This window comes from Tursiops truncatus, chromosome 4 (assembly GCF_011762595.2).
Source record: "Tursiops truncatus isolate mTurTru1 chromosome 4, mTurTru1.mat.Y, whole genome shotgun sequence".
Classification (NCBI taxonomy): domain Eukaryota; kingdom Metazoa; phylum Chordata; class Mammalia; order Artiodactyla; family Delphinidae; genus Tursiops; species Tursiops truncatus.
This window is the reverse complement of record NC_047037.1, coordinates 32,744,549-32,772,365: the sequence shown is the minus strand read 5'-3', so window position 1 is coordinate 32,772,365 and position 27,817 is coordinate 32,744,549. Positions and strand designations below refer to the sequence as shown.

The 27,817-nt window shown below is 47.4% G+C and overlaps 1 protein-coding gene across 2 annotated transcripts in view; it reads right to left on the bottom strand.

Annotated features, from left to right (window-relative positions):
- Positions 1 to 19,176: 19,176 nt before the first annotated feature.
- The window catches only part of SLCO2A1 (solute carrier organic anion transporter family member 2A1), a 78,159-nt gene continuing 69,518 nt past the window's right edge, over positions 19,177 to 27,817 (bottom strand). Inside the window, exons 12-14 of one of the 2 annotated variants that reach the window (XM_019934193.3) lie at positions 24,626 to 24,690; positions 22,006 to 22,175; positions 19,177 to 21,156 (exon numbers count right to left, since the gene is read on the bottom strand). In XM_019934193.3, coding sequence (XP_019789752.1) covers positions 20,968 to 21,156; positions 22,006 to 22,175; positions 24,626 to 24,690 — 424 coding nt within the window. In that variant the 3' untranslated portion in view covers positions 19,177 to 20,967. The remainder of the gene's footprint in view (positions 21,157 to 22,005; positions 22,176 to 24,625; positions 24,691 to 27,817) is intronic. The other variant, XM_019934194.3, reaches the window with a different exon arrangement.

The window sequence follows — 27,817 nt, the reverse complement described above, 5'->3', positions numbered from 1 at the left end:
GATTTCTCACAGTAGCTTTAATTTGCTTTTCCTTGATGCCTAGGAAGGTGTTATCTTTCTTTAAGGAGGATTTACATTTGTTTATGCCAGGCACTAGGGAATCCTAGCAAACGATATTCATTTAATCCAGTTTCAGAAACTGAAATACTTTGGAGCTGGACTGAAGTCTCTGTGAGAGCTGGTCTCCTTGCAGTCCAAACTGATGACTAGGCTGCACTTCTCTGGGTTCTCATCCCAACATGAGTCTCTCTTCTTCAGTGAGTCCTAGACTCCAACTATCTACCCCATTCCTTTGAGCCTGACTAGTACACCTCCCAGACTCTCGGCTGACTTGTCCAGAATTAGTAAATGCTTCTGGGCCAGATGTAGTCCAAATGTTGGGCACACCTTCCTGGATTCCCATTTTCTCCAAAATCTAGGCCCACTACATCTTTGCTACTTTGTTCTCTCTCCAATACCTTCAAGTATATTTTTAAAAACTGCGCCTAGTTTTTCTTGGTGTCCGGAATGAATCACCTAAACTTCTATCAGAGGGGTTTTTAAAAAATTGCTTCTTGTTCCTTCTTCCTTTTACAGATATTCTCCCTTATACCTTTGAATATATTTGCTACATTTGCTATACTTATTTTACACAGTTGATCTGTATGCATTGTGTCCAGTTTGTGTATATCTTTTATAGTGGTTTTAATCCTTAAGTCTCTCCTGGTTTTGGCTTGTGAACTCCCGTGTCCCTTGTGGTTATCAGCTGTCCAATCAGATAATGAGTAAGGGATACGATGAAGGTCTGTTTTTGTCGCTCCTGGTAAGTATGAAGGGTGGTGTGGGGATGACTCACACCAGATGGAGAGCCCTGGGTACTCCAGAACTGCTACTCAACCTCCTTCTTGCTTTTGTGTCACAGAGAAATCTCTCTAGTCAGGGACTCCTAGATTCTTCGAAAAAAGCAGCAATGATAGAAGACAGAGTCTTTAGAATGGTCTCATGAGTGGGATCACCTACTGTCCTTGAAACCGTCATCTGCCATCCATGAGGGTCTGGAGGAGACTGGGATGGAAGAGCAGATGTCTGGGCATCTGGGCAGCCTGCATGTGCTTCATCAGAATCCCAGATGGGCGTGGCTCTGCTATGAGCCTGGCACCCCGAGCAGCCAAGTTGCTGCCGCTCATTCCTTTTCTCCCGTGACAGAGGCTCCAGCCATCCTCCGGGAAATACAGCAGCCAGGAACGAACAGAACTTAACATCTCTCCACCACCCTTTCTTCCCACCTGTGTACCTGCCACCCCCGCCTCAGACTGCTACTAACGTTTCCCATTAGTCACCCAGCTTAGTCTCCCAGGGGTTAGTCAAAGTGTTTATATTAGTTTCTCCATCTTACTTCTGTAATTTCTCTGTCATTGATTTCTTGGGGGAGGCAACCAGAAGACAGGGCTAGTTCACTATCTTGCACCTCCCCTTCTCTTCCTTGAATTCCTTATCATCATAATTTACGTTCCCTTCTTTTTCCTCCTTCTTCCTCTTTCTCCTTTCCTTTTTCAGCTTTAGGTTTGATTAGAGTTTCCTTATCTCTACTTTGCAAATTACTCTGCAAGAGAGTCTTTAAAATTTATTTTTATTTCTACTCTATTTCCTTTTGATTTGTTGTGATGTGTGTTTTTCGTAAATCGCCTTTATCCAGTCATTCTAGCTATGAATCACTCATCTGAGTGAGAAACTGAGCTTCTCTCCCATCAAGTTCTTACTGCGGTCCATTGAAGTGAGGCTTCCAGGCTGCTTAACCTACATAGGGTGGGGTGGAGTAGTTGTTAAACTATGTGTAAATTGGCAGGTCATGTTCAATAGTGGCTGGATGGCCAGAGAGCTGAGCAGTGGGTGGATTTTTGAAAGGTTTGCCCACAACAAAAATATCAGGCCAATGTTGGAGGAGGTCTAAAGCAATCCAAATATGGGCAAAATTTCTGCCTCATGGTCTGCAGCTGTCATCTTTGCTGATGACCCTTCAATAAAGAGGGGATTGGTTATTGTGAGAAGATCAGAAGTTTCAGTTATTGGGGAGATTGTTAACAGAGGGCTCCATGCTTAGAGCCATAAGATCCACAGTCTCTGTTGTAAGAATTTTCATATGGCTGAGAGATGATTAGGGTGTGAGCTCACAGACCTCCTTATTGCTCCCATGGAATGCTGTGGTCTTCTCTCTTTTCTTCTTTTGTTCAATTTTTTTTCTTTTTTTTATACAGCAGGTTCTTATTATCTACTTTATACGTATTAATGTACATATGTCAATCCCAACCTCCCAATTCATCCCACCACCACCCCCACCCCCGCTTTCCCCCTTTGGTGTCCATATGTTTGTTCTCTACATCTGTCTCTATTTCTGCCTTGCAAACCGGTTCACCTGTACCATTTTTCTAGATTCCACATATATGCGTTAATAGACAATATTTGTTTTTCTCTTTCTGACTTACTTCACTCTGTACCACAGTCTCTAGGTCCATCTACGTCTCTACAAATGACCCAATTTCATTCCTTTTTATGGCTGAGTAATATTCCATTGTATATATGTATGTGGTCTTCTTTTGATGATGTGAAATGGAATGAGATCACAAGAGAATCTTAGAGGGATACCACTCCTTATTCTATGGAAGGTCTAGATTTCAGAGTTATCAGTGATTGGATGAATTGAAAAACTGTCTGGATGAGTAGATGAATTAATAGAAAGGATAAAAGGATTCATGGGAGATGGAACGGACTAATTTTTGAATGGGTGGCTTTGTGGATGAATAGCTGAATAGAAGATTGTCCGAAAGAGTGGGTGTAATTATGTATGGATTTATGTACATGGGTGGATATTGGAGTAAATGAATGTAGATATATGGATAGACAGATGAATGGAAGGGTGGTGGGTGGACTGACAGACAAAATAGGGGGTCGATAAATGGCTACATATACATGCATGTAAGTCTGCATCATGTGTGTGAATGGAGGGATGATGAAGTAGGTAGGTGGATGCTTGATGGATGGATGGGGATAACAGATGGATAGAGTCAGAGCTACATAGGTGGGAATGATGGATAATGAGCAAGTGTGTAAGTGGATGAGGGCAGTGGATAATGGATGGATGACAAAAGGGTAAACTTTGAAATCAGTCCTGTGTTTTCATCTTGACTTTGCATCCTAGCTCTGTGACATAGGGTAAAATCCTTTAATTTCTCTAAGCCTTGGGAAAATTTTAAATATTCAAGAAAAAGTAAGCCATAAGTGAAAAATTTAAGGGGAAGTATTATTGAAAATAAATACTTCCAAGGACAAAAACATTCAAGAAATAAACATCAGAGAGGGGTTAAGGTCTTACTTGGAGTTAAATGTCTGTAAATCAAAATGTAGATTTCAGGAGTGGAGAAGCTGTGTTAAGATTTGGAAATATTTAACTATGAAATAATAGTAATACAAAACATTTTACAAACTGTAGTTACAAACTAAAATATAAATACTATTTATGTAAACATATTAATATCACAATATATGATGATGTGAGGGAGGGGAAGGAAGGCTTTGGATCTGGTGTCCTCATCTTTCATATCAGGGAGTCCAATGATAATGCCTACATTGAAGTATGGAAAGTAAAAATGATTACTCTCATATCAATGTGTTTTTTCCCTCTAAACTCTTTTTGTAATTATAGAAGGATCTTTTACAAAACCCTCTTGAAGTGAATAAATATTTATTTGAAATTTTATCATTGTTTCATGTTCCTTTTGATTTCTTTTTCAGGTTTTAACTAAAAATGAACTGAAATACAATAACATTACAAATAGCATATTAAAAATCACATATTTATCAAAATATTTCAATATATATACACTTGATCTTAGCCAAAAAGCTGAGAAGTGATAAGATATTTCAGTATATCTATTTAGCTTTTCTGGAACACATACATGAAACGATGTCTAGAATGATACCCTCCTAATGTAAATATTAATTATTTATGAGTAGTGGCATTTGAATTTCTTTAACCTCTACACAGTGCTTGAATAATTTATAATAAGTATGCATTCTTTCTACAAAACTCATACTGGTTTTACCTCATATGAAAGAGAAAATTTAAAAAAAAATTAATTCTCTGCTTATTCAGATCTTTTCATCATTACCTGAAGTAGTTTATTTGTAGGCGTGCTCTGTAACCCTCTAGCTCCAGGCTTACTGTTAATTCTCTCTGGAATGCAACCCTTAATCTCAGGACATAGAAACTGCCATGCTCGCTTTATTTTGTACGCTTGTTAGAGAAAAGTGTTCCTTTTTAAAGTGTGAATTATGTGCCCCACGAACGTCCCAGTGCAGTGAGGTGGGAGGAGAGAGGAAGGTGTGTCTCCAGAGATGCCCGATCAACACATAAGAATCATGCTCATGGACTTCCTTGGCGGTGCAGTGGTTAAGAATCCGCCTGCCAATGCAGGGGACACGGGTTTGATCCCTGGTCTGGGAAGATTTCACATGCCACGGAGCAACTAAGCCCGTGTGCTACACCACTGAGCCTGCGCTCTAGAGCCCGTGAACCACAACTACTGAGGCTCTGTGCCTACAGCCTGTGCTCCGCAACAATGAGAAGCCCGTGCAGTGCAACGAAGAGTAGCCCCCGCTCGTGGCAACTAGAGAAAGCCCACATGCAGCAATGAAGACCCAAGGCAGCCAAAAATAAATAAATTTATTAAAAAAAAAACATGGTCATATGAGGTTATCCATCCAAAGACGTGGAATAAGATTCAGTAGTATTCAGGTAGACAGTACAGTGATTTGTAGATTCCTGACTCATTGCCACAAATGTTTTGTTCTGTCCCCCTGCCCTCCATGTGTCCCTGTGGCCTGAGAGGGCCCATCTTTGCAATCTCACACAAAGTCCAGTGAAAGAGTGTGATTTTTAAATTCTAAAATGTGTGTAAGTATATTAAATGAGTAAAGAAAATTCATGTATAGAGGACTGGACTTTATAAAAAAAACAAAAACTTTGTTCTTTTCTTTTTTCAATACATGAATTGTTTTTAATGCTTACTTATTTATTTTCTTATTAGTTATCCATTTTATACATATTAACATCCATATGTTAATCCCAATCTCCCTATTCATCACACCATTACCCCCATACCCTGCCACTCTCCCCACTTGGTGTCCATACATTTGTTCTCTACATCTGTGTCTCAGTTTCTGCTCTGCAAACTGGTTCATCTGTACCATTTTCTAGGTTCCACATATATGCGTTAATATATGATATTTGTTTTTCGCTTTCTGACATACTTCACTCTGTATGATAGTCTCTAGATCCATCCACATCTCTACAAATGACCCAATTTCGTTCCTTTTTATGGCTGAGTAATATTCCATTGTATATATGTGCCACATCTTCTTTATCCATTTGTCTGTCGATGGGCATTTAGGTTGCTTCCATGACCTGGCTATTGTAAATAGTGCTGCAATGAACATTGGGGTGCATGTGTCTTTTTGAATTATGGTTTTCTCTGGGTATATGCCCAGTAGTGGGATTGCTGGGTCATATGGTAATTTTATTTTTAGTTCTTTAAGGAACTGCCATACTGTTCTCCATAGTGGCTGTATCAATTTACATTCCCACCAACAGTGCAAGAGGGTTCCCTTTTCTCCACACCCTCTCCAGCATTTGTTGTTTGTAGATTTTCTGATGATGCTCATTTTAACTGGTGTGAGGTGATACCTCATTGTAGTTTTGACTTGCATTTCTCTAATAATTAGTGATGTTGAGCAGCTTTTCATGTGCTTTTTGGCCATCTGTACATCTTCTTTGGAGAAATGTCTATTTAGGTCTTCTGCCCATTTTTGGATTGGGTTGTATGTTTTTTTAATATTGAGCTGCATGAGCTGTTTATATATTGTGGAGATTAGTCCTTTGTCCATTGATTCATTTGCAAATATTTTCTCCCATTCTGGGGGTTGTCTTTTCCTCTTGTTTATGGTTTCCTTTGTTGTGCAAAAGCCTTTAAGTTTAATTAGGTCCCGTTTGTTTTTTTTAATTTTTATTTTCATTACTCTAGGAGGTGGGTCAAAAAAGAAAAGATCTTGCTGTGATTTATGTCAAAGAGTTTTCTTCCTATGTTTTCCTCTAAGAGTTTTATAGTGTCCGGACGTACATTTAGTTCTCTAATTCATTTAGAGTTTATTTTTGTGTATGGTGTTAGGGAGTGTTCTAATTTCATTCTTTTACATGTAGCTGTCCAGTTTTCCCAGCACCACTTATTGAAGAGACTGTCTTTTCTCCATTGTATATCCTTGCCTCCTTTGTCATAGATTAGTTGACCACAGGTGTGTGGGTTTATCTCTGGGCTTTCTATCCTGTTCCATTGATCTATATTTCTGTTTTTGTGCCAGTACCATATTTTCTTGATTACTGTAGCTTTGTAGTATAGGCAGAAGTCAGGGAGTCTGATCCCTCCAGCTCCGTTTTTTTCCCTCAAGACTGCTTTGGCTATTCGGGGTCTTTTGCGTCTCCATACAAATTTTAAGATTTTTTTGTTCTAGTTCTGTAAAAAATGCCATTGGTAATTTGATAGGGATTGCATTGAATCTGTAGATTGCTTTGGGTAGTAGAGTCATTTTCACAATATTGATTCTTCCCATCCAAGAACATGGTATATCTCTCCATCTGTTGGTATCATCTTTAATTTCTTTCACCAGTGTCTTATAGTTTTCTGCATACAGGTTTTCTGTCTCCCTAGGTAGGTTTATTTCTAGGTATTTTATTCTTTTTGTTGCAGTGGTAAATGGGAGTGTTTCCTTAATTTCTCTTTCACATTTTTCATCATTAGTATATAGGAATGCAAGAGATTTCTGTGCATTATTTTGTATCCTGCAACTTTACCAAATGCATTGACCAGCTCTAATAGTTTTCTGGTAGCATCTTTAGGATCCTCTATGTATAGTATCATGTCATCTGCAAACAGTGACAATTTTACTTCTTGTTTGCAATTTCTATTTCTTTTATTTCTTTTTCTTCCCTGATTGCCATGGCTAGGACTTCCAAAACTATGTTCAATAATGGTGGTTAGAGTGGACATCCTTTTCTTGTTCCTGATCTTAGAGGAAATGCTTTCAGTTTTTCACCATTGAGAATGATGTTTGCTGTGGGTTTGTCGTATATGGCTTTTATTATGTTGAAGTAGTTTCCCTCTATGCCCACTTTATGGAGAGTTTTTATCATAAATCGGTGTTGAATTTTGTCAAAAGCTTTTTCTGCATCTATTGAGATGATTGTATGGTTTTTATTCTTCAATTTGTTAATCATTGATTGATTTGCATATATTGAAGAATCCTTGCATCCCTGGGATAAATCCCACTTGATCATGGTGTATGATCCCTTTAATGTGTTGCTGGATTCTGTTTGCTACTATTTTGTTGAGGATTTTTGCATCTATATTCATCAGTGATATTGTTCTGTAATTTTCTTTTTTTGTAGTATCTTTGTCTGGTTTTGGTGTCAGGGTGATGGTGGCCTCATAGAATGAGTTTGAAAGTGTTCCTTCCTCTGCAATTTTTTGGAAGAGTTTGAGAAGGATGGGTGTTAGCGCTTCTCTAAATGTTTGATAGAATTCACCTGTGAAGCCATCTGGTCCTGGACTTTTGTTTGTTGGAAGATTTTTAATCACAGTTTCAACTTCATTACTTGTGATTGGTCTGTTCATATTTTCTATTTCTTTCTGGTTCAGTCTCGGAAGGTTTTGCCTTTCTAAGAATTTGTCCATTTCTTCAAGGTCATCCATTTTATTGGCGTACAGTTGCTTGTAGTAGTCTCTTAGGATGCTTTGTATTTCTGCGGTGTCTGTTGTAACTTCTCCTTTTTCATTTCTAATTTTATTGATTTGAGTCCTCTCCCTCTTTTTCTTGATGATTCTGGCTAATGGCTTATCAATTTTATCTTCTCAAAGAACCAGCTTTTTGTTTTATTGATCATTGCTATTGTTTTTGTTTGTTTGTTTCTGTCTCATTTATTTCTGCTCTGATGTTTATGATTTCTTTCCTTCTGCTAACTTTGGGTTTTGTTTTTTCTTCTTTCTCTAGTGCCTTTAGTTGTAACGTTAGATTGTTAATTTGAGGTTTTTCTTGTTTCTTGAGGTAGGCTTATATAGCTATAAACTTCCCTCTTAGAACTGCTTTTGCTACATCCCATAGGTTTTGGATCGTCGTGTTTTCATTGTCATTTGTCTCTAGGTATTTTTTGATTTCCTTTTTGAATTTTTCAGTGATATCTTGGTTATTTAGTAATGTGTTGTTTAGCCTCCATGTGTTTGTGTTTTTTACGGTTTTTTCCCCTGTAATTTGTATCTAATCTCATAGCGTTGCAGTCAGAAAAGATGCTTGATATGATCTCAGTTTTCTTAAATTTACTGAGGCTTGATTTGTGATCCAAGATGTGATCTATCCTGGAGAATATTCCATGCGCACTTGAGAAGAAAGTGTAATCTGCTGTTTCTGTATGGAATGTCCTATATATATCAATGAAATCTATCTGGTCTATTGTGTCATTTAAAGCTTGTGTTTCCTTATTAATTTTCTGTTTGGATGATCTGTCCATTGGTGTAAGTGAGGTGTTAAAGTCCCCCACTATTATTGTGTTACTGTCAATTTCCTCTTTTAGAGCTGTTAGCAGTTGCCTTATGTATTGAGGTGCTCCTATGTTGGGTGCATATATATTTATAATTGTTATATCTTCTTTTTGGATTGATCCCTTGATCATTACATAGTGTCCTTCCTTGTCTCTTGTAACATTCTTTATTTTAAAGTCTATTTTATTTGATATGACTATTGTTACTCCAGCTCTCTTTTGATTTCCATTTCCATTGAATATCTTTTTCCATCCCCTCACTTTCAGTCTGTATGTGTCCCTAGGTCTGAAGTGGGTCTCTTGTAGAGAGCATATATATAGGTCTTGTTTTTTTATGCATTCAGTGAGCCTGTGTCTTTCGGTTGGAGCATTTAATCCATTCACGTTTAAGGTAATTATTGATATGTATGTTCCTGTTACCATTTTCTTAATTGTTTTGTGTTTGTAGGTCCTTTTCTTCTCTTGTGTTTCCCACTTAGAGAGGTTCCTTTAGCATTTGTTGTACAGCTGGTTTGGTGGTGCTGAATTCTCTTAGCTTTTGCTTGTCTGTAAAGCTTTTGATATCTCCATCGAATCTGAATGAGATCCTTGCTGGGTAGAGTAATCTTGGTTGTAGGTTCTTCCCTTTCATCGCTTTAAGTATATCATGCCACTCCCTTCTGGCTTGTACAGTTTCTGCTGAGAAATCAGCTGTTAATCTTAAGGGTGTTTCTTTGTATGTTATTTGTCGTTTTCCCCTTGCTGCTTTCAATAATTTTTCTTTGTCTTTCATTTTTGCCAATTTGATTACTATGTGTCTTGGCGTGTTTCTCCTTGATTTATCCTGTATGGGACTCTCTGTGCTTCCTGGACTTGGGTGGCTATTTCCTTTCCCATGTTAGAGATGTTTTCGACTATAATCTCTTCAAATATTTTCTTGGGTCCTTTCTCTCTTCTCCTTCTGGGACCCCAATAATGCGAATGTTGTTGCATTTAATGTTGTCCCAGAGGTCTCTTAGGCTGTCTTCATTTCTTTTCATTCTTTTTTCTTTATTCTGTTCCACAGCAGTGAATTCCACCATTCTGCCTTCCAGGTCACTTATTCGTTCTTCTGCCTCAGTTATTCTGCTATTGATTCCTTCTAGTGTATTTTTCATTTCATTTATTGTGTTGTTCATCTCTGTTTGTTCTTTAATTCTTCTAGATCTTTGTTAAACATTTCTTGCACCTTCTCGATCTTTGCCTCCATTATTTTTCCAAGGTCCTGGATCTTCTTCACTATCATTATTCTGAATTCTTTTTCTGGAAGATTGCCTATTTCCATTTCATTTAGTTGTTTTTCTGGGATTTTATCTTGTTCCTTCCTCTGGTACATAGCTCTCTGCCTTTTCATCTTGTCTGTCTTTCCGTGAATGTGGTTTTTTTCCCCACAGGCTGCAGGATTGTAGTTCTTGCTTCCGCTGTCTGCCCTCTGGTGGATGAGTCTATCTCAAAAACTTTGTTCTTGAAATAGGTAGCTTGTGAGTATAAGATTAAACTATGTATAAACAATTAAGCTCCCATTTAAAAAGTAAATATTGTGCTCTGACAAGACAGAACAAATGTATGCAGATATTTTGGGGTAAAAAGTTATTAATTGGAACATTTTAAGAGGAAGATGAATTTTGAACAATAAGTATTAAAATTTATTACAATTTATGCTGAATGTTAAAACTGATAATCCTATTTTTTCCCACATAATGTTTTTTCCCCTATCAGACAGTGCAGAATGAGGAAGTGGGGAATAAAAAAGCCACTTCTTTATTCTACTAAGTTAAAACAAATCAGACTTTTGGTTTGAAGTCATCTCTGTCTAAAATAAGTTGCAGGGCAGGTGGTGCCATATAACATGATAGTATTGGCCCTCATTTTAAAAAATCATAAATATAAAAGTAAATTGGTGCAAGTTTTACAATTGGAAATGCTTTCTATTTGAGGCACTTCAATACAAAGACCATTTATTTTAAAAGCTGGTAACATGTTACTGTACAATAAAATCACAAGTGTTGATTTTAATCTAAAATTTACTCAAAAAACTTAATTAAATAAATCCTTGTAAAATCAAATCTTAGGTGTGAGTTTTACTTTAAGGACGATTCTGTGTTTCATCCATGGGGCAATGGTGCAATTACAGAGGTGCCAAAAGAGATGCATCCATGTCATTTTGACTCTTTATACTGTGAACTATGATACACAGAAGCACATAAAGCATAACTGCATGGCTCAATGAATTATCACAAAACAATGTATCCACCAGGAGTTCAAGAAGTAGAACATTGCTACAATCACAGCAGGTATCCTCATGCCCTTCCCAGTTACTAAGCCTTCCTTTCTTCCCAAACTAACCACTTTTCTGACTTACAACATGCAGTTTCATTTGAGTGGTTCTAGAAGCCCAGGGTATGAATTCTATTGGGTTTCAGCTTTTCACTCAACGAAATGTTTGTAAGATCCATCCATGATGCTGTGGTTACTGTATTCATTGCTGTATGTATTGTATATGTATGTGCTCATGTATGTGTATGGTGCAGTTTCCAGGTGGGGCTATTATGAATGATGTTGTTATGAAACATCTTGCTGGTGTCTCTTGCACACAGGCAGTGTATTTCTGTGGGTATATGCATAGGAGTGGGATTTCTGGGTCAAATGATATGCAATGTGTTCAGCTTCAGTAGAAAATGCCAAAATGCTTTCAAAGTGATTACACCAATTTACACCCCCACCAGCCACATATGAGCATTCCTATTCTTGCCAACACTTAGTATCATCAGTCTTTATAACTGCGGCCATTCTGGTAGAGATGTAGTAGAATCACTCTGTAGTTTTAATTTTTATCTCCTGAATGACTAATGATATTAAGTACATTTTGATATATTTGTTGGCATTTGGATATCCTCTTTTGGGAAGTAAGTATACAAGTACTTTGCCTATTTCTCTGTTGGGGGTATGTTTTTCTTGTTTACATGTATAGGAATTTTATGTACAGGTTCTGGATACAAGTGTTTTACTTATTATATAAGTTGGAACTCTTTTTCTTCTCTGTGGCTTGCTGTGTCACTCTTTTAATGGTGTTTTTGCTGAAAAGAAGTATTTAATTTTCATGTAGTTCAATTTATCAATCTTTTTAATAGTTAGTGCTACTTGTACTCTACATAACAGATCATTACTGAGGTCTTCCACTTCCATTTCAACTTTGGAAACAGGCAGTTTCTTATGAAGTTACACATCACATACCCTTTGATCTAGCAATTTTTACTCCTAGGTTTTTCCCCAAGAGAAATGAAAACATAGATCCATAAAAAGATGTGTGCATAAATGTTCATAGCAGTTTTATTCATAGTAGTAAAAAAAATTGTAAACAACCTAAATGCCCAGGTGAATGGATAAATTATACTCATCCAACGGAATACTAACCAGCAATAAAAATGAATGAACTTGTACATATCCACAACCACATGAATGAATCTAAGCAAAAGAAGCCCGACACTGAAGACTATGTATTGTGTGATCTCATCTATATGAAATTCTAGAACAAGTAAAGTTATCTGTAGAAATAAAGCGTATCAGTGGTGGTTGAATGAGGTGAGAGGATGGGGTAGGGAGGTAAGTGTAGTATTGACTGCAAAGCGGTATCAGAAAGTTTTCTGGAGGTCATGGAAACATTCTATATCTGGATTCAAAACTCACTGAACAGTAAGTAGCCTTAAAATTAGTGCTTTTTGTTGTATGCAAATTATATGTCAATAAAGTTGATTTTTTTTTTAAGCTTATTTTCCATTGTCTCCGAGGTTTTGGTCTAATCACTAGGAGGCTAGAGTGCTGTTAAGTGAGATGGGAAAGTCAGTGAAAGGAGGTTTGGGGAAAAAGGTGGGAGTTCTGCTTGGACTTCATTCTCCAGCAGGCCCCAATCAGCCACCTGCAGTCACCACTGTCTCTCACGGCTTCTAGCAGGCAGTCATCTATCTGGAGGTTATTTCTCAAACACAGCCCTTTGCTTCTGGACTGGCCCTTTCCAACATTCACCCGGATTTCTGGTGCCTTAGCTTGAAGCTTTAGGGGTGTAGGTATGTGTGAAAATTTAAATACCCACAGGGGCTAAGCATGTGATGTGGGGACCTCAGCAACCCTAAGAATACAGGGACCACCTGAAAGGGTGGTCTCTACTCAGCTCCAGTTCCTTGTTGTAGGACTTGAGTACTGGCCCAGGGTTTTTCCAAGAAAAAACTCCCGAGATTCAAACTCTCTCAATGATTGCAGCTAATTTAAAAACAAATGTTAAGTGGGCCAATTAGACCCCATGTGTTGGGCCCAGAGACAGCCAGTTCCCAACATCTATTTTTTAACAAGGCACATTCTGGTGCAGGGACCCGCTCCAGCAGGTCTCATGCGAACCCTCACACTCTGGGCAGCTCAGCCTGGCCACCGGGAGCCTGTGGGCCCCTGGGAGGCTCCTGCTTCTCGCTGGTCCCACCCTCGGCTCTGGACCTGCTGGGGCATCTCAGCTCTGACCTTCTCTAGCAGCAGTGCCCCCAGCAGCCACCAAGACAGGAAGGAGGCCTCCTTCCTGAGAACCTACCTTTGCCAGCCCGGCTCCCTTTCCCAAGTACAATGCAGCCCCAGCGGCCTTTTAAACCCAGAAATCTGGTTGCATCTTGCCCCTTAAAAGCGTGTCGGTGGCTTCCCATTACCCACAGGCAGCATCCAGTTACTAAAGGAGGTGTAGACGGTACGTGGCACACCTTCCCTCTAGAGCCTGCTTCCCAGCTACACTCCGCCTCCAGCAACTTGTAACTGTGCTACCCACCCCCGACCCCCCTCCAGGCAAACATACCACAAGCTTCTCCCCTGTGAGTCTCCAAGCCTGTAGCTCCCCCTGCCCAGAACACCTTCATTCTAAGGCCCCTGCTCCACAAACTTGCTCCCACCCTTCAAGATTCAGCTGGAGTTCACCTCCCCTACTCCTGATCCCTAATCCACTAGGGAACTGGCCTCTCTCACCTTTGTGATACCACCACATACCCGCTTTGCCCTGCATTCCGATGCAGGCATCTGTCTGCACTTCTCCTCCATGGCACTATTGCAACTGGAATTATTAGCCAATCCCAACCACACAATTTGTGTGCCTTCTTGGTTACGTCTGTCTTCCACCGGGGAATGGCTTCTATTTGTCTTGTTCACCGCCACAAGCCTGGTGCCCGGCACTTGCCTGATGCCCGAGTCTGCGACAGGATGGGCAATTGGACACTCCCCGAGATGGACAGGGCCTGAATCGGACATAGCTTTCTCTCTGGTGCCCGCTTCTGTCTCAGGGCCAGACCCCAGGAGGTGCTCCAAGAACCGGAGTTAAGGAGGGATGGGAGGATACCTGAGCGCCCTGCAGCCACAGAACGATGGTTCCCAGGCGGCGACGCTGCGGGGAGGCTGTGACCCCACAAGGCGGGCTGGGGTGACCGCCCTGCCCACGACACGTCGTAGAGCGTGGGGTAAGACATATGTGCCTGCGGGCCCTCTCGGTGCTTCCTGGCACCCTTTTCTCTACCTTCCTCGTTCTTGAATGTGTTTACTGCACTTTCGTACTGAAAATACAGATAAACAGACTAAATGGCGCTTTATCGCGCGGCGGGGGAAGGAAATCTTCTCAAGGACACGCCAGAGGCAGGCGCCGGCGGGCTGAGACCCCGGGCGGTCCCGGGGTGTCCAGGATGCGGGAGTGGGGTGGGCGAGAGGAGCCCGGCGGGCCCCAGGGCGCCGGGGCGGGGACGCTGAGCTGCGGGAGGCGCGCGGGGCCGGGCCTCGGGGGGCCCCCAGACGCGCTTGGTGGGGACGCAGAGCCGGTCTCCCCCGCGCCGCTCCGGAGGGCGGGGCGTGGTGCCCGGCGTCTTACTCCGGGCCCGGCGCGGCGGGCGGCGCCCCCTGGTGGCCGCCTGCCCCTCGGCCTCGCTCCCATGGCGCCCGCGAGGCGCGGCTCTGCAGACCCCAGCGCCTGCCCCGCGCCGCCTTTCGGTGGAAATGAGAGAAAAGGGCCCCGGACCACAGTCCGCTGTGCCTCAGGTTCCTCATGGGAAACGGCAGGATAATTACATCTCACTGGGCTTGTGGTGACGATTAAAGGTGCAAACGTATGTGAAGCTCTTAGGACAAAATGAGTGGGCACTCAACACACCTGATCTATTGAAACGCTGGGCTGCAGGAGCCCTTCTGGAATCTCGGTGTGAATGGAGAGGAAAGGAGCCAGACGGGAATAGCGTGAAACCTGCCTCGGTCTTTCGCAGTGGGGGACCCAAGGGAGAACTCATCCGAACCCGCTGCTTCCTTTTCCGCAAGCTGGTGGTAGTGAGGTGTAATGAGGGCTGAGGTTTAAACAAATGTTGGGCCCCGTCTGGGATCTCTGAGGTCACGTTTATGGAGCTGGTGTCTGTAGAAGGGGCTGCACGCTGATGGACCACAGATAAAGGAGAAGGGGGTAGCAACACTAAAGGCCTGGATGGATGCCCCTTTAAATTACCTGCCCCGTTCTGCCCTGAGACTCAGACTTTCTGACTCCCAGCTCCAAGTCTGGAGTTCCAACAGGCTCAAGTAGGGAGAAAGAGGAGGTGGGAGGGGAAGAGAGGGGATAGAGCAGCTTCCACCCCACGCTGGGCTGGGGCAGCCTTGGCGCTCTGGCCAAGAGGGAGGACGCAAATGGGTGGTTCCTCCAAGCACAAGACGTGGGGGCTCCCTGGGAGCATGCCAGGTGTGCTGGGGGTACTGAGAGGACCGCTCCCTGAGGGACGGCAGGGCCCACTCAGGAGCCCTTTCCCAGTGTAGACAGAGCCCTGGAGGGAACCTGAGCTAGAAGGACCTTCCTGGGATGGGTTGGCTGGGGCTCTGAGGTCCTCCTTCCAGGCCCAAGTGGGAAGAGGTGGGTGCTGACTCAGCCAGGACCAGGGGGCCCCACCACTCCTGGCCGCCCTCAAAACCCTCCAGGAACCGCTAAGCCCAGACACGACTGCCTCTCCAGAGATGACCCCTGCTCTCCTTCATGCACCCTGTGTCCAGTGAGTTCTCAGAACTCCCACAGGTTTTCCTGCTTCCTGATCTCTGCCTGGAATGTCTTTCCCTGCACCTTGGGGTCTCCTGAAATCTAGCCCATCCTGCAAGGATGGATCAAGCCCCTACTCTGATCTCTCAGCCGAATGAGCTCTCAGCACTTGTACCTAATTCTTGCTCTTAATTATGTGACCTTGGAGGTTAGGGATCATGTGTGTATCATCTTTTGTCCTCATCTACATCAGGTACTAAGTGAATAAAGGAAGGCACAAGTCACAACTGGGAGGGCCTCGTTTTCTTCATTTGTAGGGTAGAACTAGTCGTGCTGGCCTTTCAGGGCTGGTGGAAGCTCTGGGTGAGATTCCTGCACAGAGGATTGGCGCACCCCCTCTTCCTCCTCAGACCCCTTCGCTCTGGCTCTTCAGCCTCCCCGCTCCCTTGGCCATTTGCCCCAGAAAGTCTCTCCCATCTCAGGAGAACCCTTCCCCGAGCCCGCATCTCCCTCTGCCAATACTCCATCTGCTTCCTCTGAGCCAACCTTCCTGCCCACCTCCCCGTTCCTCGGCAAACTGCCTACGGGCTCAGCTTTGCCTGGAAATCACCTCCTCACCTTTGGGGACCCAGTACTGATGCTGCCTCCTTTGGAGAACTTCTTTTTGCTGGACCCCCTCCCCCAACACCTGATGCACTTAAGTGTCCCAGTGAGCACCTACCTCCATCCAGGTTCGCCCCAGTGGTGGAGGAGCCTAGCGCTTATCCATATCTGCTGTCTCTTCTGAGCTCACAAAAGGATTCTCTTTCCCCATCCCTGTGGCAGTTAGGCAGGGACACTGACTAGTTCTGGCCAAGGGGCTGGGAGCAGAGGTGAAGCATGTTACTTCTGGGCCAAAACGTTTACTTACCAGCGCAAGACCTTCGAGGACTGCCTGGCCCTGCTTCATCCATCATGGCAGCATGTTATGAAGTGGAGGTACTGAGCCACTGCTTGGAGGCCACTGCCCTGAGAGTCACCCAGAGCCACAGTAGACTAGGACGTAAACTCCTGTTGTGTCACGTGACAGATTGGTGAGGTTTGCTACCCAGCGCAGCCAAGCCTATCCTGACTGAGTTTCCAGTTAAAGGAGTTTGTTAAATGAATGGATGGCTTTGTGAACTCTAAAGATCTGTGCACATTTTAGTTACTGTTATTGTCATCAGGCTGTAGCAGGTGCCTGGGATCAGGGACTTCAGCAAGCTGTGGTGACCCCTGTGTGGCACGGCAATGACACTGCGGGGGTGGGGTGGAGAGCGGATGAGTGGGTGAGCGGGCAGGGTGTACCTTGGGAGAAAAACTTTCTCTCACTTATAATTTGCCAAGGGCTTGCCCACGACCTGTTTACGTATTTAATCTCTGGTTAAAGGTTATAATGAATTCTGTGCTGTTGGCAGGAGATGGACATTTCTCCCAGCTATTTAGTTCTTGTGGTTGTAAAAGATAGTATTTCTCTCTTGGATTCACAGAGTTTTTGTTTTTTCTTTCTCTCTTCCTCGCTCTCTGTCTCTGTCTCTGTCTCTCTCACACACGCACACACACACACACAGACACACACACACAGCCCCTGGGAATCTGTAATATAATATTTTAATATTAATTTGATAGTGACTGGATTCACCCCCAGATTAAATGTATCTCTTCATCTTTGAACGCAGCTGGAGAAAATCACAACGTGGCTTTGTTTGCTAAGCGAGACTGCTAACCCGTCACCAGGTGGGCGTGTCTCCTTGAAGGTCTGTCTGTGTGCAGCTCTCTCAAGGCCTTTTCTCCTAAAAGCCTTTTCCTCTTTGTCCCTTTTCTCCGTGACTCTCCTTTAACTTCTGGTGCTATAGGGCTGACGTGGCCCTGGTTAATGAACAGTTGTAACGTTCATTACTTGAAAAGCAGGTGGGTAAGTGAAATATTACCTGGTTCTCTCCATCTCCGTTACCTACCTTGCTTGGCCCTCAGTAGATTCCCCCACCTCCATCCCATGGGCTAGTGAACTTCCGAGGGAACAGACTGACTCAGTAGGGGAGCTGGAGCAGACAGAGAGGTCTGGACAGCCTGGTTTGAGTCCAGATCCGGCCAGTTATTATTTGCGTAAACTTGACTACACGGTCACTTCCTTGATTTCAGATTCCTCATCTTCAAATGGAGCCTTAAGACCAGTCTGGCCTCCAACATGGGGCTATGGTAAGGATCACCCCAAAGGGCTGTGGGCCAAAGCATGATTTATGGAGATGTGGCATTTAATTCTCACTGCATTTTCCCTTTCCTGTGCCAAAAAGGCTCAAGGAAGGATGGGATAAAAAAGTTCCTGCATACCCTTCCTTTCCTGGCTTTTTCATTCAGCCCCCGAGGAGCTGGGAGAGGGAGTGGAGCAGAGGGGTGGACTTCCTAGGACTGGATGTGGGGATGGGGAGCATCATTGCGGGTACACAGGACCCTAGTCTTGGGATCTGGCCTCTTTAGGGTTTCCAGGCTCAGGGAAGAAGCAGGGCTTCTAGGAGGCCTCAGACTGGGAAGGGACCAAAGACCCACAGTGGCAGGACCCAAGGACATGCAGATGGCTCTGAGAGCCAAACACAAGGCTGGTTGAGGTCGAATTTCCGGCCAGTCAGCAGCGTGAGGGCCTGAAGTCAGACACAACCAATATGAAGAAATGACAGTGACACATTTTGCACTCTCAAGCTTGTAGAGGGAGAGTTCCACCCTTAGGACTGGTAGAACCCAATATAAATGTGGGCTCTTGCATTGTTTTCCATGTCCACTAGCCCCTGACTGGAGCCTTCTCCTCCTCCGGCCACCTTTGAGCTGACCACAGGCCCAGTGTGGGTCCGTGTCTCAGTGGTCTAAGCATAAGTGGACATCCTTGAGGCCCTAACGACCCACCACACAGGGTCTAACAAGCCACATCAGCCTCACACGAGGGGCCAGTTAAAAATGCCACTCCTGGGCCCCCTTCAGCCCCATATAAAGGGCCTCTGGGGCTGGGTGGAGAGGGTCGGGAATCTGCATTTTAACAACACACTCTATGAGAGTCCAACACTCAAGGAAACTTGTTAAGCTTTGCACCGGAAGTGAAATGAAGGTGACACTATTATAGTCCCAGCTGGCAGGTTTGCTGTGGGCCAGTTGTACTGGCTGTGACCAAGTGATCGGTGATGATTACGATATTAGTTCTCTTTTGTGTCATGGACTTAGCTGTTCATGTCCAACCCCACTTCTGCATATAAACTCAAGGGCAGGGATCAGGGCTCCTGAGAGCCCAGCACTGTGGGGTCTTGACAGTCACCTGCAGAGATTCACTGAAGGGACAAGAGGTACCTGCTGCTGCTCTGTACCAGGATGATGGGTTAGAGTAGCATCACTTCCCATCCCCATGGCCTTGGGCCCCCAAGGGTTGGGGCAGGGGCAGCTCCTCTGGCCAGAAGGTATAGGTTCTGTCTGCTCTCTAGCCAATGTACATGACAGTACAAATTCATGACCAAATTATATCAACAGCAGAATTATAATATATTAATAGCAATATCAGAATAGAAAAAAAGGCTTGGGAGGGCAACCATCTTCCAGAATCTGAAGGTTGGCATTCATTCTTCATGAGCTCAGCTGAAGATAGTGCCTTCAGAATTTGGTTAAATGGCAGCGAGAAGGACCAGGGTTAGTTGCAGGGAATCATTTTCCAAGCAGGCCATTTAAGGGCCTGAGGCTGCATAGAGCCTCCCTTCCAGAGTGAGATCTGTGGAAATAGAGCTGGTGGCTTTGGAATCAGGCTGTCTGCGACAGTGGCTTTCACAAAGACTTCGGTCCCATGGCAGTGTGGCCGTTGACATTCCACCATATGAGGCCTTTCTGGAGGTGGCTTCTGGACGGGTCTTCCAAGAGCAGTGGCACTCAAGAGATCTGCATGTGGCCACAACCAATGTCCAGCTGCTCCAGAGGGCATGGCGAGTCAGCTCCCTGTTTGGTAAAGGCCAGGAGCGGGCTCAGTCCGATGGGGCGTGGACGGTCAAGGTCTTGTTGACAGTCTCCGGGTTCTTGCTTGTGCAGTCCCAGCCCTGCCCAGTGAGCCCACTCTGGGAGGAGGCCTTAGTGTAGATGGAGGGCGGGGAAGCTCCGGGAGAACCACGCGCCAGCGCCGCCTTGCACAAGGTCGGTCTCCAATAAATAAAATACTTGTGGATGAAAGGCCTCCCTTGCTGGTTTCTGACTCTGAACCTGCACCCACAGCAGCAGCGCCTCTCAGCCCAAGTCCGGAGAAGGCGCTCACCCCTCTGGAGGCGGTGAGAAGAGGCTGAGAAAATGCTGATGAGTGTGTTCAGGACCAGGAGAGTCAACCTCTCGGGCCTCTACTTTGTGGGCTGCAGATGGCCGAGCAGCCTGGCAGCTTTTGACATTCCCTGGGCTTCATCACCTGTTTTGCGGACATCCCTGATGGCCTCCCTTTACTCCGTGACACACAGGCTAAAGTCCAGATGAGGGAGCCCATGTGAAGCCACCTCATCTGCGCCTGGGGAGGCTTGTGGGGGAGGGGTTCTTCCCACCACTCTGAGATGACGAGTCCTGTCCTCACACCGTGGAGTGGGGCCTGGGCATCACGGCTATCCACAGCCGGCCGCAGGTCTTCACCACAGCGTGGCATTCTTAGTTCGAGATATACCCCCAGAAAGACAGAGATAAACATGCACAGACCCGTGTACGGAAGGGCCTAGAGTTAACGTGAACGGCATTTGGATGGCCCATCCTTGGGTGTCAGTCCCAGCTCTGGCGCCTGAGCGTGGGTAACTGAGAGGGGAACAGCTGGCTGTACTTCCCAACAGGGAAGCTTCCAAAGTGGCCTCTCGGGGCAGGAAGTGAGGATCTGAGGGGAAGGGAGCCAGCCCCTCCTGGGTTCTGTGCTGGTGCCGAACCCGGAGGCAGAGGGGGCTGCAGCCAGCCTCCCCCTCCCCTAGCCTGGTTCTGGCCAGTAAGAGCTCAGCCCTCCCTTCTTCCTCTGGGCAGATACCCAGAGGTCTCTCCGCCTGGGAAACCACCCACTACGGGGCTGGGGGTGCAGAGCTGCCTCAGTGAGCATCCCTACTGCGCAGGATGAGCCTGGGCCTCTGGGGGCCCCTCCCAAGGGGCCAGGGAAGACCCAGCCCACCAGCTCTGTGCCCCCCCTGGCCCAGGTGCACAGCAGCCCCAAGGGACCCTGGGGTGCTCTGGGAGGGGGGGACAGGGAAGGCAAATGTTGGTGGGGTTTTCTCTCTTATTTAAGAAATGAAAAGGAGATGCCGTGTTAACGTTAGTAAATGTGGGCAGGTGCGGGGCAGGGTCCATTCTCGAGAGCAGAGCGGCGGCCGAGGTCACCTGTCAGATGAGGCTGGCGGCCTTCTCCTGCACGTTGTACTCCTTGTTTTTCTTCACCCGCCAGCTGATGTAGAGGAGCAGCAGCGTGCCCAGAGCCTTGTAGCCCACCTGCAGGCCCAGGTACCTGTGGGGCAGGAGACAGGCCCTGTGAGGGGTGTGGAGGCTCTGTGGGCAGCATCACAGTGGCCCGGGCCAGGTGTCCTCACCACTCAGGGCAGGATCCGGGCCCACCCAGGTGGGGCTGCTCTCCTCATTCCTTTTAACCCCAGGACCACAGGCCTCGCAAGGAGTAGGCGGGGAGTAGATGTGGGACTCCCAGTCCACTGCTTCTCGTCCCTGCCCTGGCGACCCCTGGAGGGCCAGAGAAACACCGCAGACCCAGCCGACTGGAGGGTCCTGCTGCCCAGCACAGCCAGGAGGGGGCACCTTCCCGTTGCCTCTTGGTCTGCCCCGCTCCAGGCCTTCTATGCTGGCCTTCCACTCCCACGCCGTTTCCAGATCCCGTCCTGCCCCCTGAAGCCCACTCTCCCTGCTGTTTCTGTCTGTGTGATGAGGCAGCAGGTGAGGTGGCTGGAAGAGGTGCCAAACTCAGTGGTGCTGCAGCTGGGTGCCGCCTGCCCTTGGCCTCTGCCAGGAGCCGTGACGGGCCACCTCTTTCTGAGCAGTGGGAGGCTGGCCTGGCATCATCATCCCACAGCCACGGCCTCTCCCTTTGAAAAACCTTTCTGCTGCTGTTCCCACCCCCCGAGGGCCAGTGGGGACCGCAGAAGGGGGGCCACAACAGAGCAGCCCCTGAGTCTTGGACGGCTCTCTGTGGGCCCTGAAATGCCGGTCACCGGTGGCCCCGCTCCCTGCCCAAGGCAGCTCCCCTCCTGCCCTCTCCCTCGGAGGCCTGAGAGCCTCACAGTTGCCACTGGAGCAGATGACGGCCTCTGCTTGGGCCTGGGGCCTGGCACGTCGTGCGGGCCCTCACCTGTCTCGGAGAGCGTCGTTGTCGTAGTAGATGCAGGCCCCTCGCCTTCCAGAGCACTGCGCGCCCCAGCGGATGCAGGAGTAGTCGATGGTGAGGCCGTAGAGGGCTGGAGACGGCAGCCAGGCTGGCATCAGTGGGAAGAGAGTTCAGAGAGCTCAGGTCACGTGGAGCTGCCAGGAGAGGCACCCGGCAGGGTGGGGAGTGAGCCCCCCAGCACCCCTGCACAGCTCACGGGCATGAGCACGGCTCTGCCCCACCCTGGGAACCACAGTGACTTTGGAAAGCAGAAGAGCTTTCCATGAAGCCTGAATTACTCTTTCACCAGAGGCTTAGAAGAGAAAAGGGGCCTGAGCCATCCTTCCAGGGCAGAGTGAGTTGCAGATGTCACCGTGGGCCTGCTCAGACAGATACCATAGTTCCCACACTTGGGGTTGCTAGGCTCCACTGGGTGGCAGGAGGCTCTCAAGGACACCAACTCCTCGGGTCCTCACAGCAGCCCGGAGGTGGGTGGGTGTCCTCATTTTAACGGGGAGGAAGGTGGGCTTGGCTGGCTCACCTTTGCATAGGCAAGCGGGGTTAGGGCTGGACTTTGCACCCTCGTTTTTGGAGGTTCAGATCCCACATTCTTCCACTACACGAAGCTGCCCTGCTGGTTTAGACAACACCCCCAGCAGACCCCCAATACCCTGGCTGCTCAGAACCTCCCAGGCCCCCTGAACTTCCCCACAGCTGAGTGGCGAGAACTGGTCCATCGGGGCCATGCCCTACGGCTGCTGAATATTCGGATGAGCCCCACATCCTTAGCTACAGTTCCAGGCAGTCACTGGACTGGGGAAGGGCTCGGCCGGATCCACACCTGGGCCAGGCCACCCCATTCTCAGAACCACTCTGAACAGTCTCTCAGACTCTGTTTTGGGCCCTGTGGGAAGCTGCTTCTGGAGGAAAGAAAAAGGCAATCTTCTGCTTCTGGCTCTGCCCAGAGGTGGGAACCTTCAAGAACCAGCCTCTCTATTCAGACCTGCTGGCTCCCTAATCTCCAGGTGAACAGGGGATGGAAACTGGACACAAGGACTGACCTTCCTGAATGCTGTTCCCTGAATAGAAATAAAGTCCAGAAAAATTTTCAGCCAAGTCCCAGTGGGTAATTTGAAACTTGCCAAGTCCTTTTTTCTACCCAGGGTGGAATTGCCTTCTCAGGTGATGAATGGATCCCTCCAGCCTGGGTTTTCTATCTGTGGTGGCCACACTGAGTTATCTGAGCTCAAATGACAAAACAAAGGCAGCAGGTGCTTTGAGCCTCAGGAGAGGGGCTGTTTTCACCGTGGCTAGAAGAAGCAGGGCAGGGCTCTCCAGAGCCCATCCTGGCTGCTGTTGGGCTGGGCGGAATGTAAGGTTTCCTTCCCAGTGGAGGTTTCAGAGCAAGTTATAAATGATAAGTTATAAATGGAAAGGCACTGTGGTGACGACCATACCTCTGCCACCAGGACAGGATAGATCCCAGTGTCCTGTGTCCTTTGTGCTTGTAATATAGGCCAGAGGAGCAGAGTCTGAAGGGGGGCTTCTGGGGCGAGAGGAGCAAGTGGCCAGACACCGAGAAATCCCACTGAAAAAACTGATTCACTCCTCATCACCCCACACCTCCCCCAGATTTGGTCGGAGAGGGCCTCCTGCTCAGCAGGCCCAGGAGAGACATCACCCACACACCCCAGTGTGATCATGGAAGCTGCTACGGGGTGAAGTGCAGATCAGACTCCCAGATAATAATGCACCATGCGCTCTGCAGGGATTTCAGCGTTTAAGGTCAGAAAGTGCACCCTGATCACAGATGAAATCCCTCCACTGCAGTCACCGTATTCCCCGCTGCGGTGCATGCCCCCGGGTCCTCAATAAATCTGTCATTTTATCTGATCCCTTTACTTAGTGTGAATCCGTCCTGGAATCAGTCCCTTTACTTAGTGTACCTTCACTGCAAGGGTCTCCATATTAGTGCCCTGTGTTTATCTAGTGCTTGGAGGTGTCCAGAAGGGACAGTCCAGCGTGAGCAGTCTGGGAAAGGACCTGCAGGGCAAGCTGGGTGTTCCCTGATGCCTGCAGGCAGCTTGTCCTCCTGTAGCCAGTCCTGATTGCTGTGCACAGTTCCCTTCCTCCTGGGTTCTGGGCTGCTTGAGAGCAGGCAGGGTTGGTCGGCAGAGGGCCCCACTTTGCTAAATAGAGGTAGGAGGAGTGTATTTTGTCAAATGGAAAGGAAGCCAGGGCTGGGCTCCGCTGCCGTTCTGCTTGGGACAGGAGCACGAGGTTTTGTTCCTACAGAGAATTCTTGGAGAGAGATGAAAAAATACCTGCCTTCAATGTTCTATTAGGCATTCTCAGCTGCGTCCACTTTTCCTTTTTCTTACATACTTTCATTTGGTGTTAATGCCATAGATGGAATCTTTCCTAACCTCAAGTGATGGGGAAACCGCCCATATGGGATTTGGCATTTACTGTTGTGTTGACTGTGTACAGCTTCTCTTTACGACAGAGATGAGACGGGGCTTTCCCCGTCCCCACCCTGCACCCCACAGCCCTCTGATTCCCTGTCATCTGGGGCCACGGGGAGGGGGGCATCTCTGACACTTACCCAGCAGACGCATCAGCAAGAACTGTACTCCGATGGCAAATGACTTTTCCTCCTGGTTCACCACGCTGAAAAGGCACACAGGAAATCAGCAGTGGGAGGACTCAGGGCTGTGCCTTCCCCCCACCGGGGCAGCCACAGCCTCAGGGCGTGTCGGAACCTGCCCTCACGTGGCCTGGCTGGGTTCCCCGAGCTCCCGTTGCTCCTCTCAGTGGTTCGCAAAGCATGATCACTGGACCAGCAGCGTCAGTATCCCCTGGGAACTTATTTGCAAGGCAGATTCTCAGGCCTTGCCTCAGAAGAAGAGTCAGACACTCTGGGGATGGGGCCCAGCGATCTGTGTTGGAAGAAGCCCTCCAAGAGATTCTGTGCACACTCAGGTTTGAGAACCACTGGTCTCTGTGATTTTCTGGGCTGCCCAGAGCCCCCTTCAAGAAGCAAAGGGCAGAGTGTCTGGGAGCGGAGAGGATACTGAAGGCTGTGTTTATGGCTGCAGGTCTGAACAGCTCCTGTGGTGTTTACAGCAATAGAAGACAGCCCTGATACTAAGTGTAATTAGGGCCCCTGGGCTGTCGGCTCCTGTGTGCAACTAAAAGAATCCTCTACTTTGGGCCGGCTTCGTGGGCATGCGACCTGTGTGGCCTCACAGGGCTCCTCCCTCAGAAAGGTCCCGTGTTTGCTTTAGTGCTCTGCTGTGGCTGGCTTGAAATTCTTAATAATTTTCAAACCAGGAGCCTTGCGTTTCCATTTTGAACTGGGTCCTGAAAGTTATGCAGCCAGTCGTGCTCCCACCCTTCTTCTCTAAAGAGGAGAGAAGTGCTTGGCTGAGGAAGGACGTTCAGAGAGAGAGAGGAGGCAGGCTGTCTGGAGGAGGTACCGCCAGGCCCTGTCATCCCGGCTGGGCGTGGAGCAGAGCGACGACACGCCCTTCCACGAGGTGGGGGGCCAGGGGCGGGCCAGCCGGGGCACCAGGCTTCCCTGTGCCCTGAGTGCACGCACTCCTGAGCGGGAGTTGGCTGGGGGAAAGCATTCGGGGGCTGAGGGGCCAGCAAGGGAGGGAACTCAGAAGTAATCCCCAGGTCTCTGCACACGTTTTGTTTTACCTCCATAGTTCTGCTAGCAAACTGGAAAGGGACCTTCTTTCAGCTTCTCAGAATACTCACTGGGGTGAAGCAGCGGGGAGGCACCCACTGGGATCCCCCACGTGGGAAGTGCCTCAAATCTCAATCTCATGGACACTCCCTTAATTGCCCACAGATGCCTTCAGTGGTCCGATCCATAGGAGAAGCTTCCGTGTCTTGGTCCTTATCCCTGGGCAGACTCCTCTGGATTCTCAGCCAGATGGGACTTGGGAACCCCAGTTTGGCTTCTGATAGAGATTTTGAGTTCCTTGTACTCTCTGCCCCTTCAGCCCCGAATTAACGCTGGCTCTCTGACCTCTCTTTCCTGATACATTTTCGGCAAACCTTCACTCCCAGCCTGTATTTCCATGCCTGGCTGGAGGCCACGACTGATACAAATAAGGTTTGGGTCACCTACAATGCCATCGTTAAGCCTCACCTTCTCCATACGACACAGCATCCATTCTTTCATCTTTCCCAGTGGGATTTATCTTTAAATCATTTTGGGATACTGGGGCCTCTTCTCCAATTTCAATCCAGCCCTTGACCAGAGATTTTCTAGAAAAGCCCACCCTGTGGTTGAAATGGTGCTTTGCCTCCACTACTTCCCCATCCCTGGGGCTTGACAGCCCTCTGGGAGGTGATCTAACAGGGATGCCCTTCTCCGCTGCTCAGGGACTTCCTTATCCTATTCCCTCTCCTCGTCATGGCCACCCACACACCTTTCTCAGGATCCCTGGGTCCACCATGGTCCATCTGACTTGGGGTGTAAGAAGGGAAGCCCACTCAGGGGCCTTGGGTGAAAGCACGGGTACTTGGAATGCATGGATGGGGAGCAGTGGAGGAGAGGGTGGTGCTGGGAGGCAAGGTGCTCCCAGCGTCCCTACACAGTCTTGCGGAGTATGCTAAGAATGCAAGGTCCTGACTGTTCGCTTCGTGGGCCATTTCCCAGGGTTGTGGCTGCAACGAGCATCCTTGAGGCATGAGGTAAAATCTTCTAGACCAGCAGCAGGCTTGGTCTATATAAGCAGTGGCTCTCCCAAACTCAGTGTTCCTTAGCTGTGACCTACACCCACTGCAGGCGAAACATACACCTGAGCCCCTCCACGTCACCCAGTAGGACTTGGGGGGCATGGATAAATGATGCAGCATGAGGTTCACACTGCTTGCTGTGCTGTGAGCAGCAAAGTCCTTTGGCTTTGACCCGGGAATCTCCCAGCCTCTGCCAGCATCTTTGTGGAACAGTAACAGAAACAGGAGCTTGGTAGTTTGCAAGCTAACTTGTAAATAAGGTAAAATCCCAGACCCTTCCTCATCTCCTAGTCTTCTGGGGAAACTAGCCACCTAGCTAGCTGATAATAGTAATAGCAATAACAATAATTTGGTTAATAGTGATAATTAACTAATATGCAGAGCACCTTGTATTTACAAAGCAATTTACCATATAACCCTGACACCAATCCTTCGAGGTCAATATCATTAACCCCCTTTCATCCGCGAGGAAACTGAGACTCGGTGAGATGGGCAACACCCAAGGACTTTCAGCCAGTACATGGCAGAAGTGGGCCTTTGACCCTGGCCCTGGGCTTCCAGATCCTGTGTTTTTCCCTCTCTGCTTGCCAGACGGATGAGGACACGAGGGAGGCAGGCAGGGGGTGAATTATGCCCACTTGGTTGAAACCTTATTTTCTCCTTCGCCGAGGGTGAGGTGAAGGGAGGTCATTCCCTGTCCACACCTCAGGGGCACCTCAGTGCTGCTGTAACAGGATACCTCTGTCCTCCCCTCCCACCTGGCCGGCCCCTCCCTTCTGACCTGGCTCCTAGCACACTGCACTTTTCTCATTTCCATCCTTTCCGTGGCCCTCATTCTGTCTCTGGAACTTTCCTCATTTTCCTTCCCCGATTTTATGTATCCAACTGAATTCTCCTCCACCCTCTCAGTTCTTTTAGGACTTGAAGATAAATGAGTCTACAGATGTGCAATCAGGCAGCCTGGCTTGGTCACGTGGCTCAGCCGTCAGGCTCTGCCCTCCCTGTGCAGGATGGAGGCACAGGGACCCCGTGAGACACGGAG